The 16916-nt window shown below is 38.4% G+C and overlaps 1 protein-coding gene across 5 annotated transcripts in view; it reads right to left on the minus strand.

The window, feature by feature from the left end:
- The window catches only part of LOC127455953 (multiple C2 and transmembrane domain-containing protein 2-like), a 78350-nt gene that overhangs the window by 39692 nt on the left and 21742 nt on the right, over window positions 1-16916 (minus strand). For 2 of the 5 annotated variants that reach the window (XM_051724160.1, XM_051724163.1), the window contains exons 9-16: window positions 14257-14387; window positions 13379-13565; window positions 12940-13033; window positions 12752-12854; window positions 12277-12379; window positions 11865-11966; window positions 11549-11623; window positions 11163-11282 (exon numbers count right to left, since the gene is read on the minus strand). In XM_051724160.1, the coding sequence (XP_051580120.1) occupies window positions 11163-11282; window positions 11549-11623; window positions 11865-11966; window positions 12277-12379; window positions 12752-12854; window positions 12940-13033; window positions 13379-13565; window positions 14257-14387 (915 nt within the window). Of the gene's footprint in view, window positions 1-2723; window positions 6057-7899; window positions 8177-11162; window positions 11283-11548; window positions 11624-11864; window positions 11967-12276; window positions 12380-12751; window positions 12855-12939; window positions 13034-13378; window positions 13566-14256; window positions 14388-16916 lie in introns of those variants that run through there. The other 3 variants (XM_051724162.1, XM_051724164.1, XM_051724161.1) reach the window with 3 other exon arrangements.

A 16916-nucleotide genomic window follows, 5' to 3' on the forward strand; every position in this document is an offset into this window, starting at 1 on the left:
TTTAAGTTACTTCCTAAAACACTTTTCACAGAAAAGCTTGTTTTTTTCACTAAACGAATTCAAAATAATGTCTATTTATCCTCCTTGTTGATTGACGTGTTCTACATATAATGTATTATATTGGAAATATGTGTAACCCAAGTAATTAAAATTATTTTATTTATTTGGAAGTCTGTAACTGTAATCTGATTACAAGAATCTGAAATGTAATGTGCTGCACGACTTTTTATACTAAAAAGTAATTATATTACTGTAATTAATTACATGTTAATTAAATAACACCCAACACTGGGTATATAGATATTTGAAAATAATTATCACCCATAAACAACAGTACTGATCTCTAATATCAATACATTTATAAAGGGGGGGTCAAAAAAATGTATACATTTGTAGAATACATATATGCATATATGAAAATAATAATTGGTAAATGGACACCGGGTGTGAATGGAGGAGCTGTCACTGCCAGTATTGTCAGTGTGACGGATAAGAGGGAAGGTGTGCGAGGTCACAGCAGCCACAGCGTTGAGCCCCAGGAGTGCTACGATGACACGGAGCATACACATCTCAATAACAACACCGACACTGTCAAATCTCCAACCATCACTGCACTGTTAGCGGCCGCTCAAATCCACCTCTTTAATTATTCATTCCTTCCTCAAGAGTTTCAGTAACAGCACGTATATCACTATAAAGGGTTTGTCCTCCTGTCATATTCATAGCAAAAAAACTCCCTGACAGTTCCTTAAAGCCCACGAGGCACATAGAGGGACTCACACACATGCACACACAATCATTTCAATGTTGTTATCCAAGGAAACTTTCAGACTGATGTGAAAAATAAGTAAGGCAAAAGAAACTCTGACCCCTACTGAAAAGACCAGCTCAGACAAGTATGCATTTCCATGCTGATTTATGGTGGTTTGGTGCTGGTAGACCAGCATAGCCATGCTGCTTACCAGCAAAAAATAAATACATTTATAAATTAAAAAAATAAATGCTGGTAAACCAGATTGACCAAGGAAACCGTGCTGGCAAAGCTAGATTTTAAAGGATAGTTCACCCTAAAATGAAAATTCTGTGATTATTTTCTCACCTTAATGTCACCACAATAACTTTATTCAGTAGAACAAAAAAGGTTAATTTTTAGTCCTCAAAGAGTTTATTTGCCATAACATTACTGAATACTGACTCTGGTCTGTCAAGTTTGAAGAAGAAGAAAAAAAAAAAGAAAAAAACACCATAAAACCACATAGTACAAGTAACTGATATGACTCAAGCACTGTATTCCAAGTCTTCTGAAGTCTTACAGGAATCTAATAAGAAGATTAAATATATATCACTGAATTTACAGCATTTATAGCATAATGTCGATTACCACAAAAAATGATTTTGACTTGTGCCTCCTTTTCTTTAAGAAAAGACCAAATCTGGGTTACAGTGAGACACTTACAATGAAAGTGAATGAGGCTAGTCAATCAATGTTAAAATACTCACTGTTTCAAAAGTATAGCCAAAAGACATGAACAATATGTGTGTTAACATTTTAGTGTGATTAAAATTGCTTACTAACCATTTGTTAAAGTTATATCCAATTTTAAAGCTTTTTTGATATGATTATGTAATGCCATAAACCCGGTAATCCCAGTAAACAACCATTTAGACAACTTTATTGCTCAAATAATACACAAGTTTTAACATAAGAATTAATGTAAGTGATTTTATAAAATTATAAGTCACGTTTCTGCCTAAAACCCTCCAACCCTCCATTGGCCCAATTCACTTTCATTCACTTACTGTAACCTCGATTTCTGCTCTCTCTCTCTCTCTCTCTCTCTCTCTCTCTCTCTTTTAATTAAGGGAGGGACGAGTCTAAATGTTAGTTTTTTTTTTTGTTGTTGTTGTTTTGTTTTTTGTAATCAACATTATGCAACCAATTCTGTCGATTGAGCTCAACTTGCACCTGAAATATTCAAAAAAAAAAAAAAAAGAATATCAATATTATTGCGTTTTCCAGAGGAAATTACACAAGTTCAACAGAATAACAAATCAGGTAGTGGAATCAAATAATCAGTCTAAAGTAAGCCAGTTAATTGCCTAGACTGTGCCCAGCATTTTATAGCAATCCCTCAGGACCCAGGACCCGCGCAGACCCTGTCCTGCTATCATGTGGCGCTGGCCATTCTGCTAGACAGAAATGAGAATGAGAGAGAGAGAGAGAGAGAGAGAACGCTCCGTCACACCTGCCAACTGTGTTTACAGCTGCACGGCATCAAACATTCATCAGATGCCATCTTTACAGTCTGTGATGTGAAGCAATCAGCATTTCACAGGCTGTCAAATGATGTCCAAACCGCTTGCTACCTGGCAGTGTCAAAAAAGGGGTGGAGAGGGGTGGGGGGTGGTGGAGAGAGATCTCAAACACACACTCACAAGCACAAACACACACCGGTTCTCCTTTCTAGTACAGACTACTGGCAGACGAAGCAAGCTCATATGTTAAAATATTATTTCTACTTAAATACTTAATACACTAATGACAGCAAAGCTCCAAACAGCTTTCATGTGTAAATAATCCATTTTTCCTCACCCTTAGATCCCTTCCATCTTTACTGAAAATGCTTGAAACTAAAGAGTTCAGAACCACAGTAAATTTGGCCAGTTAATGCGTGGCTAGGTAATGCTCATTTAACATGTTGTAGAAACTTTTTGGAGTCTGATTTGCTCTGTGTAATGTAGTGTAAGAAATTCCTTTAGCTTAATGCTTCTTCTCTCAACAAATACCTGTTCTTGTCCACGGTCTCTTCGTGCGTATATATTTGTGTTTCGACAGTGCTATAGCTCCATCTACAGGTTGGAGCGAAACATGCAGCAAAGAACTCTGTGTGACCCCTTCGGAAGTCTCCACTGATGTATGCCACATTCATGTTTCTCCGTCTAAGTGCAAGCCACATGTAAAAGGTGATATTTTATAAAGATTTTATCTATCACAGCCCTTCTCTCGGACTCACTGCAGTTGTCAGACTTTGTAAGTGCTGTTTCTGGCCTCATTACTGCATAAACAGGCAATAAAAAATACCCAAATATGTAAGCTCTCGGGCAAGTTACGAGAGCACAGCTGCTCACGGTTTCGGAAGATATATCATGAGTTTCTCCTTAAATGCATATGAAGATTCCCCTAATGAGAGTGGTGGTTCTTACAAACAGTGCCTTTGGTGCATGTGAACGAAAACTTCAAAGAACCATGTATAGGGAAGATTACGCAATAAGAAACAAAAGCTCGCCACTTTTGACTTTTGTGTTTCAGCTTGCTGAATAATGCATAATGCCCCTGTACAAAAACACCCTTTAACTAAGAAAGTGCCACAAACATATGTAAAGACCAGTTTAGAGAGTTGACTTAATATACAGTGTAGTTCATAAAGCATTTGCATAGTTCATGGAGTGCTTCTTCATATAACAGGGTGATTTTAACAAAACCTGTCAAGAAAATGTCCTGGTCATATTTAACCCCAAATCAATAAAATAATAATAATAATAATACATATATGAAATTATATGTTGATAATAAAAATCAGTACCAAGAGAGTACTACTGTGATGTATAAATACTTTATATATACACTAGTGGCCAAAAGTTTGGAATAATGTACAGATTTAGCTCTTATGGAAAGAAATTGGTACTTTTATTCACCAAAGTGGCATTCAACTGGTCACAGTGTATAGTCAGGACATTAATAACTACTTCAAAGAGTTCTCATCAAAAAATCCTCCACGTGCAGCAATGACAGCTTTGCAGATCCTTGGCATTCTAGCTGTCAGTTTGTCCAGATATTCAGGTGGCATTTCATCCCACGCTTCCTATAGCACTTGCCGTAGATGTGACTGTCTTGTCGGGCACTTCTCACGCACCTTACAGTCTAGCTGATCCCAAAGAAGCTCAGTGGGGTTAAGATCCATAACACTCTTCTCCAATTATCTGTTGTCCTATTCTTCCCATAAGGCGTGCACCCGAGTCTTCTCGTTACTGGTGTTGAGCGGGTAGAATTCAATATGTGGATATGTGAGGCATCTATTTCTCAAACTAGAGACTCTGATTTACTTATCCTTTTGTTTAGTTGTACATCTGGCCTTCCACATCTCTTTCTGTCCTTGTTAGAGCCAGTTGTCCTTTGTCTTTGAAGACTGTAGTGTACACCTTTGTATAAAATCTCAAAACAATGATTGACTGACAAGTTTCTAGAGAAAGCGGTTTCTTTTTTGACATTTTTTACCTAATATTGACCTTAAGACATGCCAGTCTATTGCATACTGTGGCAACTCAAAAACAAACACAAAGACAATGTTAAGCTTCATTTAACAAACCAAATAGCTTTCAGCTGTGTTTGATATAATGGCAAGTGATTTTGTGTACCAAATTAGCAATTTAGCATGATTACTCAAGGATAAGGTGTTGGAGTGATGGCTGCTGGAAATGGGGCCTGTCTAGATTTGATCAAAAATTACTTTTTCAAATAGTGATGCTGCTGTTTTTTACATTAGTAATGTCCTGACTATACTTTGTGAGTAGTTGAATGCCACTTTAATGAATTAAAGTACCAATTATATATATATATATATATATATATATATAATTGGTACTTTAATTCACTGATGGACGAGAGACGTTCTAGTACTGATGGTTTCACACCATAAGCACTTGGACGCTTTACTGTTTGTGTTCGTGCCTTTCTAAACTAAAGTGTAAGAGCAGTGCAGATGTGTTAAGAGCTATCTGTTTCTTTACATTTAATTTTGTGACATTACATATTTTAGCCAGCAGGTGGAAGCAAAGGACCATTTTTGTGTGTAACATGAGACAGGTGACGTGAAGTCGGCATCAGTGTTTTTATTCATCAGCACTCTGTGATCGACTGTATTACTACTACACTACTAAAGCTAGGAAATAGCTTTAAATGGCTTTAAACTTACAACTTCAGCATAAAGGCTCATCACAGCTGACAGACACAACAGACTGATTAATTACACAAACTCAAGGCGTTTACCTCTTACCAGAGTTTCCACATTGGAGACGACATACTGTTCAAAATGGTGGAGGAGATTGCAGTTTCTATACTGTATGACTCTTGTGCACCGGCTACCGCAAAATAGGGAGGAATACCCCTGATTGGACAGCTATTTTTCCACTGAGAAAATTGGATGAATTTTACCAAAATGACATCTTCAGAAAGCTGACTAAGACACTACAGCATCTCTGCTTTGGAGAGACAGGTGAACGCACACACTCCATCTCTCTCTCTCTCTCTCTCTCTCACACACACACACACACACACACACACACACACACACACACCCTTGTTTCTCTAATAACTTGTTAGAAACAGCCCAAGCCGTGATACTATTTCTAAAGTTACATTTTTGAATTACTAACGAAGGCTTGGACGCATCATTTGGTTTGAACTAGCAACGGCAGATTCTCAAAGTTTTATCTTTTTTTTTATTTTTTATTTACTTGTTCATTGAACTGTTGTATATAAGCAATATCACACTCACAATCGTGCTATATGGCCCTAAATCAGCACTGCTGTGATTACCTATGGCACCTACGAATCACAGCAGTGCTGATGTGGGGCCATATCGCACTCTTGCTTGTGTGATATAGCTTATACAGTTGAAGTCAGAAGTTTACATACGCCTTAGCCAAATACAGTTTTTCACAGTTCCTGACATTTAATCGTAGAAAACATTCCCTGTCTTAGGTCAGTTAGGATCACTACTTTATTTTAAGAATGTGAAAGGGTGGGTAGAGTCACGTTGGTTAACCTCCTCATGGTCTCCATAATGTGGTTCTCGCTCTCGGTGGGGCGCGTGGTGAGTTGTGTGTGGATGCCATGAAGAATAGTGTGAAGCCTCCACACACGCTAGGTCTCCGTGGTAATGTGCTCAACAAGCCACGTGATAAGATGCGCGGATTGACGGTCTCAGACGTGGAAGTAACTGAGATTCATTCTCCGCCTCCCAGATTGAGGCGAGTCAGTACGCCACCACGAGGACCTAGAGCGCATTGGAAATTGGGCATGCCAAATTGGAGAGAAAAGGTGAGAGAGAAAAAACAAATGTGAAATGTCAGAATAATAGTAGAGAGAATTAATTATTTCAGCTTTTATTTCTTTCATCACATTCCCAGTGGGTCAGAAGTTTAAATACACTTTGTTAGTATTTGGTAGCACTGACTTTAAATTGTTTTACTTGGGTCAAACATTTTGGGTAGCCTTAAACAACCTCCTCACAATAAGTTGCTGGAATTTTGGCCCATTCTTCCAGACAGAACTGGTGTAACTGAGTCAGGTTTGTAGGCCTCCTTGCTCGCACATGCTTTTTCAGTTCTGCCCACAAATTTTCTATCAGATTGAGGTCAGAACTTTGTGATAGCCACTCCAATACCTTGACTTTGTTGTCCTTAAGCCATTTTGCCACAACTATGGAGGTATGCTTGGGATCATTGTCCATTTGGAAGACCCATTTGTGACCGAGCTTTAACTTCCTGGCTGATGTCTTGAGATGTTGCTTCAATATATCCACATAATTTTCCTTCCTCATGATGCCATCTATTTTGTGAAGTGCACCAGTCCCTCCTGCAGCAAAGCACCCCCACAACATGATGCTGCCACCCCCATGCTTCACAGTTGGGATGGTGTTCTTTGGCTTGCAAGCCTCACCCTTTTTCCTCCAAACATAACAATGGTCATTATGGCCAAACAGTTCAATTTTTGTTTCATCAGACCAGAGGACATTTATCCAGAAAGTAAGATATTTGTCCCCTTGTGCATTTGCAAACTGTAGTCTGGCTTTTTTTATGCCGTTTTTGGAGCAGTGGCTTCTTCCTTGCTAAGCAGCCTTTCAGGTTATGTTGATATAGGGCTCGTTTTACTGTGGATATAGTTACTTGTCTACCTGTTTCCTCCAGCATCTTCACAAGGTCCTTTGCTGTTTTTCTGGGACTGATTTGCACTTTTCTCACCAAACTATGTTCATCTCTAGGATACAGAATGCATCTTCTTCCTGAGGGTATGATGGCTGCATGGTCCCATGGTGTTTATACTTGCATAATATTGTTTGTACAGATGGATGTGGTACCTTCAGGCATTTGGAAATTGCTCCCAAGGATGAACCAGACTTGTGGAGGTCCACCATTTTTTTTTCTGAGGTCTTGGCTGATTTCTTTAGATTTTCCCATGATTTCAAGCAAAGAGGCACTGAGTTTGAAGGTAGGCCTTAAAATACATCCACAGGTATTGACTCCAATTAGCCAATTAGTCTATCAGAAGTTAACTGGCGAACTGCCTAAAGGCTAGACATCATTTTCCAAGCTGCTTCAAGGCACAGTTAGCTTAGTGTATGTAAATTTCTGACCCGCTAGAATTGTAATATAGTCAATTAAAAGTGAAACAATCTGTCTGTAAACAGCTGTTGGAAAAATTACTCATGTCATGCACAAAGTAGATGTCCTAAATGATTATAGTTTAAAACTATAGTTTGCTAATATGAAATCTGTGGAGTGGTTAAAAACGAAGTGTACGTAAACTTCTGACTTAAAAGTTTATATATATATATATATATATATATATATATATATATATATATATATATATATATATTATTTATTTATTTATTTAAAAAAAAAATATGTTGGTGTAAGGAGAATATCGTAATGACTATTTACTTTTGCATTGTGGTAATGAGAAATGGGAGGTAAAATGTGTGTAACTTTCATAAAAATAATATCACATATGTAAAAAATCATAATGGCCCTAATATTAGCCTTAATTTTCTACATGCAAAATAAAATTTCTTATTTGTTTATTTTGAATTTGGAGTCAAAAATAGGACCAGGACATTTTCTTAACCGGTTTTGTGAGAATCATCCAACAAGGAATAAACGACAACACAATACAGAAAAGTTTTTTCTGCATATAAATACACATAAAGCAGTGGGTTTAAACTAAATCACATGCACCCACACACGTTTCCCACTCTCTACAGATGAAAGCTGTGTTTTGCGAGAGAGAACGTTTGTATAAGTGTTCTGCTGTGTGCAGGTTGGGGTGCTGACCTCTGGGATTTCCAGCACTGGGGTGGGAATGCGTTCCTGGAACAGGCGCTGCCTGGGCAACCTGGACATAGAAACCGCATTGCCACAAATGCATTATAAGTTGTGCAAAGTGTAAAAGCTCAAGGACAGAGGCTCTACTGACTCAATGAATAATGTATAGTAATGTATTTTAAATATATGTTTATAAAGTAAATAGTATCCTCTCTCCACGCTCTACTTTATACACTACTGTATATATAAAGCGCACAGGCCTACATTATAAATTAAACAGGCAACATATTGCAGAAGATTACGATGACATGGATCGGTAAAGAAAATGTAAAGGAAGGCATGGCCTCCTCTAATTAGGCTCTTCTGAAAGGCAAACATCTGTCAATGTCTAACTCATTTACCTTATTACCGCAACCTACCTATACACTTATACCCCAAGAGCTTGAGAGAGAGAGACGGATACATGTTTGTTAACCCTTGAGGGTTACATGCTGTTTTATAGACATTGTGCAACGTATGATTATTACATATTATGAGACTGTACAAGAACAGATGCAGCTGGTCTAAAAAGCCATAAAACAGAACAACACTGTATGGTTAGATTCACCCCTCCGGCCTATGTATCAAAGCATGCACAATTTACACAGGTGCCCCATTTTCATTTCTCCTGTCATATCCATATCTCAGCATCACCTGCACAGTTCTCAATGCAGTGGTGTGGAAACAGGCCACATGCTAGCTGCTAATCTTTCCATTCTCAACCCTGCATGTACAGACAGCATTAGAACCAGCAATAGGATGTCCCACGCAACTCCCCAGCCTGACAACCCGTCTTCTCAGGTGGATGGGCGTGCACACCTCCAAGGACTCCCCTTCAGTGGCACTGCTCATTTCTGCAGCGAGGCACAGCAGCGCGGGAGACTGCAGATTATGCTATTGTGCCCAGAATGCACTGCCTCTAAAAACAACTACCTGTGTGTTACAGCATGGCTTATAATGCTTTCTACTTGGCTACAATAAAACACAGTGCAGCATAATGGAACACACACTGGAAGGGCGCATATATTAAAGTTTACTCGATTTGTTGCTGGTGTGCATGACGGTATATGAAACTCACCAAACAACAGGTGAAAATAGGCAACAGCAAAGCTGATTTACTTCATCACACTGTTCTGGACTTTTTGTCACTTTTTAATTCACATAAACTGTACAGAAAAGACAGGAAATGATTGGGGAGATTGAGAAATGGGACTGGGACACGTCCCAGGCCAAACCATAAGCACCACAGCAACAAGCGATAAAAGTTATTCACGTTTCTGTTGTATCCAGCCACAACAGCAACAAAAATAATGTAATTATACTTTTTGTTGTTCGATTCTATTTTTGCAGTGTGTTGTAATCTGATTACAAAATAATTTTTTACTGTAATCTAATAAATTTTTTTGTACAAAAATGTATTACATTTTCAATTATTGTAATCATATTGGTGGCTAAGTACATTACTTGGGTTTTACAACTAAAATAATGTTATTTATGTAGAATACTTTTAAATCATGAATTATGCTCATATGTTCACCTGTTTGCATTTCTGTGACAGCTGAAGAGTGTGCACCCTATAATGAGTTATTGTAATTGAAAAACGTGCTGAGTGTAAGACTTGTGTGTGACAATGGAGGATACACAATTTTTCTTTTTCCACCCAACAAATTCAAAATAAAAACTTTTCTGTGAAGTGTTTTAGAAAGTTCAAATATAATGTAAAACTAATTAGCGATGTGATTACTTTTAAATAATCAGTAAAGTCATTAATCTGATTAAAATGTTAGAGAATAATTTAGTAATGGATTACTTATTTAGTAACTTACTCAACACTGCCCACCAACAACAAAAACTCATTGGACCAAAATCCTGCTCCTCGTGTACACTCGTGTAATCAGCCAATCATGTGGCAGCAGTGCAATGCATAAAATCATTCAGATATGGGTCAGGAGCTTCAGTTAATGTTCACATCAACCTTCAGAATGGGGAAAAAATGTGATCTCAATGATTTTGACCATGCCAGATGGGCTGGTTTGATTATTTCTGTAACTGCTGATCTCCTAGGATTTTCACGCACAACAGTCTCTAGATTACTCAGAATGGTGCCAAAAAATAAAAACAAAAAACATCAAGTGAGCGGCAGTTCTGCAGATGGAAATGCCGTGTTGATGAGAGAGGTCAACAGAGAATGGCCAGATTAGTTCGAGCTGACAGAAAGGCTACGATAACTTAGATAACCACTCTGTACAATTGTAGAGAGCAGAATAGCATCTCAAAATGCACAACATGTCAAACCTTGAGGCGGATGGGCTACAACAGCAGAAGACCATGTGGGGAACTTTTTAAGGACCATAGTGTTCCTACCAAAGTGCTCAATGAGTGTATATTAAAAATAAAAAATAGACGAGAGATGTCGAACTTGAGAAACATTGGATATTATTTGACAAATCCCTGAAGTTCATCAAGGAAAACCATAAAAGCCTATGCCATCTTAAGGAAGTCATGAAAATACAAGGTATCTATTCTTAGTTTTACAATATTCTGCTGTGTAGTGCATTTCAAGTGTGAGAGAGTGTGCAAACAGAGAATTCGCCATCACTGTTTTGATTAGCGATTTTCCACATCACATTTTCACGTTTATAGCTTTTTAGGCTGGTCAGGACACATGTGAAACACACACTCTGATCCTGAGCCTCAGCTCCAACTATACGATCACAAATATGGTACTGGATAACAAACTATGTTTTAGGAAATCTTGAAAAAGGGGGGGGGAAGAAAAAAATTATGGATTAAGTTTTGGTGGGTGTTATTTATTTAAAAAATAAATCAATAAAAAATATTGCACCCTGACAAGGCAGGGCTGCATGAACTCAGCCTGTTTTCCATCTTGTGAAAAGTTGCAATTAAGGAGCAGACCGTTTTCTTCAAAGAGGCATTACACAGATACAGATGGCTTTCAGTGACCTCAGGTTACTAAAAAGGCCAAAGAGTTTGTAAACAACAGTATGAAGACTTACCAGGAAAGCTGTAATACTCCTCTGTGTGTTCTCCCACTGGAAGCAGCTTTTAATATACTGCAGCGTATAGAGGATGGCCATGCTGATCTTCCTCACTCTATAGATATTACGTGCTAAAAGCTAATGGGGACAAAGCAGTAGTTAGCAAAATGTGCCTGAGAACATGATGCTCATAACATGACATTCACCAGGTGTAAAGAGGCTTTTAAACTGAAGGTTCATTGGTGATAAATATTAAGTCAAGTCATCGTTGGTGTCTAAAGAGCTTCAGGCGGTGCTGGAGGAGAATAATGAGTCTCTAAAGGTGCGAACAACAAACCTAATATTAAAAGAATGTGGAAAATATGATGCCAAATTATGCTGTAATCGTTGGCGATAAAGCTCACCTTTTTGTTAAACTTTGGGTTGTCCTCTGCAAACTTTGTTTCTTTAGGTTGGAATGTTTTGACGCTTGCTCTGATCTGAGAGAGACAAAGTATCAACACAATCACAGATTATACTGTATTTTCACTTACAAACACTTTTAAGAACACACATGTAGTCTCAGTGGAAAGTTCGATGTGGTTTGTATGATTTTTATTTTATTATTTCATTAAAGTACTCTTAAATTGAATGGTTTGTTGAATCTACTGAATGCTTTATGAATCATAATATAAATATATTGGTAAGCAGTCTCTCATGCAATGCTCTCTGTGCACTTACAGGGTTGTAGATCACATCCAGCTCCAGTGTGATGCTTCCTTTAGCTGCCCTGGATAAATTATTATTCTTCAACATTCTGGTTATTTGTTGGCCATTCGAAACCTACGGTAAAGTTGAGGTGACACTGATGAAAATTGGACAGCAATGACATCAGTAATAGATACATCAGTGTTTCCACACAATTTAATCAAAAAAGTTCCATGACTTTTTCGGTTGATTGTTATTACTGGATAGGATTCTTAACATTTATTTTATAGAGATTACACTCAAAAAGAGAGATTTCTAGCCAATTAAATATTTGCTGAGCATAACTAGAAAAATGAATATTGACTCTAGTAACTGCCATGGCTTTTTAAGATTTCATAAGGCCTGGAAATTTTAATTTCTTGAAAATGTTTAGTGTGGTACTTACACTCAGCAAAGGAATGGCAACTTTCCCCAAGAAGTCTGGAGCTTTGTCCCCATCATCATGATAGACTGTCACCACCAAGATATCATGCATGTCCTTAATGGGGCTGCAGACATGTCAAAATAAATGTGAATCATGCATAGTGATACACAGAGACATCTATAACTGTCTTCCCTCCTGAAAAGACCAGCATTGCTGGTCACCGGCTTATGTTTTGTTTTGGGTGCTGGTCCCCCAGCATGGGATGCTGGTATCCCCACCAGGCTTTTAAACTAGCTTAACCAGCTTCATCAGAAAGAAAATGCTGGTCAACAAGCTTCAACGGCATGGTTTAGCTGGTGAAAAGCATGGCTCTGCTGGTCAACCAGCTAGACAAGCACCAAACCAGCACTAACCATCATAAATCAGCCTAGACCAGCATGGGAATTGCATGCTGGTTAAGCTGGTCTTTTCAGCAGTGTTCATCAGTGTTACTTACAATGTCAGGGCTGTCCTCCACTCAGGGTTCAGAGTTTTGGATATTGTCTGGGTTTGCAGTTTGCTATTACCAAGCTCAAGCGTACAGAAGGGGTCACTTTTACCTGATAAAATTAGATATTTAAATATTACTGAATGAATATTTATAATTCAATATTTTACCATGCTGTATTTAAGGCTGATAAGTACCACTTATATCTGTTGATGAAAGATCTGTGGCCTTAATTAACTTGATTTGAAGATAGCCGACATCCTTCAAGTCTCCCAGAGATTTGCTCAGACTCTGTAAATACAACTGGTATTTAGAAACTAAAGCTACATTCATACCATTTTTTTTTTTTTTTTTTCTCTGACACAGATGTTTTTGGATGACAAAAAAATCATACAATATGCCATTTTCAATTCTAATCTAGGCCACTTTCATTTGTGGGAATAAATTGGATATGTATCTGATTTTTGTAATATAGCTCCAGTGTAAACAGTCAGGTCAGAATTTTTAATGAATACTCAACCCGAACATAATTTGCTTTCATTTTAATTGTTTTGTGAGTCTATAAAACTCACTATAAATGAGGTAGTTGTTGAAAAAAAATAAAAGCTAAGTAAATTAGCTAACTGTAATACTGACATATTGTTTTAGCATCCTCTTATAGGTCCTGGGATTCTCTAATGGAGCGGACTGCATGTCTGAGATGGATGCACCAGAACAGGGGGTCAGTGTGACCAAGAAAACCAGTCGGCCCTTCCCTGGGTCCAGCACACGAGTATATAACTGCCTCTGATTGACAGGAATCTTCGTCAAGTCGATATCCAGCCTGAGAATAGTAGAAGTTACCAGTATTTGGGCAGTGGATAGATGATGATAATGCACCGATTTACATCAGTAATGGTTTTCAAAGGACACAACTTAAATTTGTGGTTTTGAGCAACACTGTCAACTTTGGGTTATGTGCTGTAGATCAGTGGTTCTCAACTGCTGGGTCACTCACAATCCAAAAATGGGTCACCGGTATGATCTGATTGGGTCACAGACAGCAGGGAAAAAGCAATGCTAAATGTAAATAATAAAATGTAACTGACAATATAGCTGTGCATATTTAGGAGAGCAAAATAAATAGGCTTATCAACTTTTAAAAGCAAAGAGAAACCTTTCATTAAATTAAAGCATCCAATCAAACTCTACATTATATTGATGCAAATTCATCTGTCAGCCAAATTAAGCAGATGTCCACATGGACAGGATAGTTGACATGCTCCCATCCTTGAAAACCATGAAAAAAACTATGCAAGGTAAAAGAAAATACAACCCATACAACATTTAGTACAGGATACGTTTGGTAGTGTTAAGTCGCTACTTGATGTCTAATGTAAAATCTGAGTCCTGAAGCAAAACCAGTTGAGAACCACTGCTATAGATCACTGTATTACTTTTCCTAACTTTTAAAAACTTTTCTTTCAGTTTTAGTTAAGGTGGCATGTTACAGTATGTCACTCTAGCAGACTTACACTCCCCAGCACTCCTCTGACTTCCTGCCCTTCTTGCAACAAACTTCAACCACCAAACTCTCCTGCGCATCTTGGAACTGGTTAAAGTCGAAAGACTCTTTCCACTGCGGGTTTGCCTTAATACAGAGATTCTGAGGAGACAGACAAGTAGGAGACAGAAAGAGAGTAAGCTGTGGCAGTTTTAAGGTAATCTCAAAACAGAGACAGCTAACATGACAGGTGTATTAAGCCTTATTCAGTAAAACTTCAATAAGATATGGTGGAGGAGGGGCGACCGTCTTTTTGGAGAACATATCGTTTCCTCTCACTGAGATTATAAACTCTGACAGCATCCAATTAGAACTAGTTTTGTTCAACAAGCAAACATGCTCAAACAGAGCCTGAGGGGCTCAATAAAAAAGATGACATGAGAACACAAGACTAGCTGGTTGGAACGGTTGAGGTGGAAGTAGGGGGGCAGCTTGCAGAGGTAGATGAGCAAGGCATTCTGGGTATGCAAATGAGATGAACAAGACGCAGTAACAGAAGCATCAGGAGAGCAGCCCTGCCAGATATGGCCAATCTAATGAGTAGCCTCTTCTGTCAGCAAAGCAGTGAAGCCTGAGAGAAGTGATCCAAGAGAGGGGGAGGAGAGAGGAAGGTAGGGGGATAGAGGTGTCTAAAGCGGACAGGAAAATCTAAAGCAGGAGAGAGAGAGAGAGAGAGAGAGAGAGAGAGAGAGAGAAGGTAAGCACATAAGAAAAAGATGACACAAAGGAGATATATTTATTGTCTCAATTGTTTCCCCTAGACAGCAATGAGATTAAATGGAGGGCAAATGTAGACTTTGCTTAAACAGATAGTTTTAAAATTCTTTAAAATTCTTAATATTTACTCAACCTCTCATTATTCCAAACCCGTACGGCTTTCCTTCAGGCCAAATGATAGGGACTGACAGCTTTAGTCAATATTCATTGTCATTGTATCTTTTTTCCAAAACAAATTAAGGTGAATGGTGACTGAAGCCCAAAGTATACTCAAATTTCACAAACGCTCAGCGTCTACATACAGTCAAAGGCAAGCCTGTCAAAATTTACTTCATATGACTACGACTGCTATGAGATACAGGATTATTTCTATATTCTTCAGGTTAGGCCCATAAAGGTGTCTTCATAGTCCTTCAGACTCGAGTTATACAATGCAGGTATCTCCTGACCTCCTTACACATGCATTCTTGACATGTAGACCCACTGTTGTTGTTTTAACCTTCGTCCCCTGTCGTTTAGCGGTGATTACATCTTCAAGCGCTTCTTCATGACAGCAACGGCTCAAATGTGAGTGTTGCTACCTTGTGGACCCACTAATTAGTGCAAATAATTTCAGGCGCATTCTAAGACGCACGGTTAGAAAAATCAGGCTGTGCACGTTCAGTGCTCCAATAATCTGCTGATGACGAGATTTGTGTCATGCGTCCTGTACGTCCGCGTCTGACCGAAGTATACTTTGGGCTTGAGGGTGTTAGTTTCTACAATTCTGCCAAATATCTCCCTTTGTGTTTCACAGACAAAAGAAATTCATACGGTTTTGGAACAACATGAGAGTAAATACATACAATAACACGTTAATGCACACGATGAAAAAAGTTGAACGTGTTAATTTTTCTTAATCGCGATTAACGCATTAACCGTTAATACAACATAAACCAGCAACACCTTCTACCAAGGTGAGCCAACAAGCTTAGCATAAAACAGCACAATGCAGCAGTTCTATAGACATTCTATGGGCAGTGCTGTCGTTATTTTATAGCTCCTTGGTCGTAACATGCTAGTTGACTGTTATGCTCTCTCCTATGATTGAAACACAGAGGTTGCTATCGTGAGAAGGGTCTACTGACAATCGCACATGCGCTGCAGAGAAACACAGAGAGAGAGAGACGTTGTCTGGTATTACGTTAGAAGATGCAGACACGGTGGATATTTTACAAGCACGGACCAGGTAAAGAGACTCCTTTTCTCCTTATTGTGTAATTGTTCTGACTTTGGTAGTAGCTTCGAATTCTATGAAAGAAAGTGGCAACTTTGCTGCCTTGGTAGCTACAAGACAATGCATTCAGCACATGTAACATGCACAACATGTAGCAAAGTTGTAGCTAAGGCAGTTAGAAAGACAGATTAACTTTAACTACAGTTAGACTACTAATTTTTCATGCATTTACTCAGCAGATATGAGTATTCACAAATATTTTAAGAGAATACGGCTTGAGGATGAGGAAGAGAGATGCACAGCACCACAGGTAACTTAGCCAACATTAGCATTTAGCGTGAAATGGCAATAAATAAATGCATATACCTCAATAATTATGAGTGTCAGTTAATCTGATGTGAAATTACAATTGCAGTCAACAATGAAAAGAAATGCAGAGACCAAACTAAGATTCAAGCTTGTTCTCAATTCCGGTCGGTCTGTGAAGCTGCTGGCACAAGTAGTGAGAGTTTTTTATCTGTTTTTCAGGTCAAAACTGACCTGAGAAACAGACTGAAAGGGGAGCACCTGGCTGCATGTCTGCGAATATCGATAAATGGACCAGCACCAGAGGCATTCCCATATGCACAGGCATTGGAGCTCTTCTTTGAAAAACTTAGAATGATTAAGTGCTCTGACAAACAGTGCCATCTCTGTGC

This window comes from Myxocyprinus asiaticus, chromosome 18 (genome assembly GCF_019703515.2).
Source record: "Myxocyprinus asiaticus isolate MX2 ecotype Aquarium Trade chromosome 18, UBuf_Myxa_2, whole genome shotgun sequence".
Classification (NCBI taxonomy): Eukaryota; Metazoa; Chordata; class Actinopteri; order Cypriniformes; family Catostomidae; genus Myxocyprinus; species Myxocyprinus asiaticus.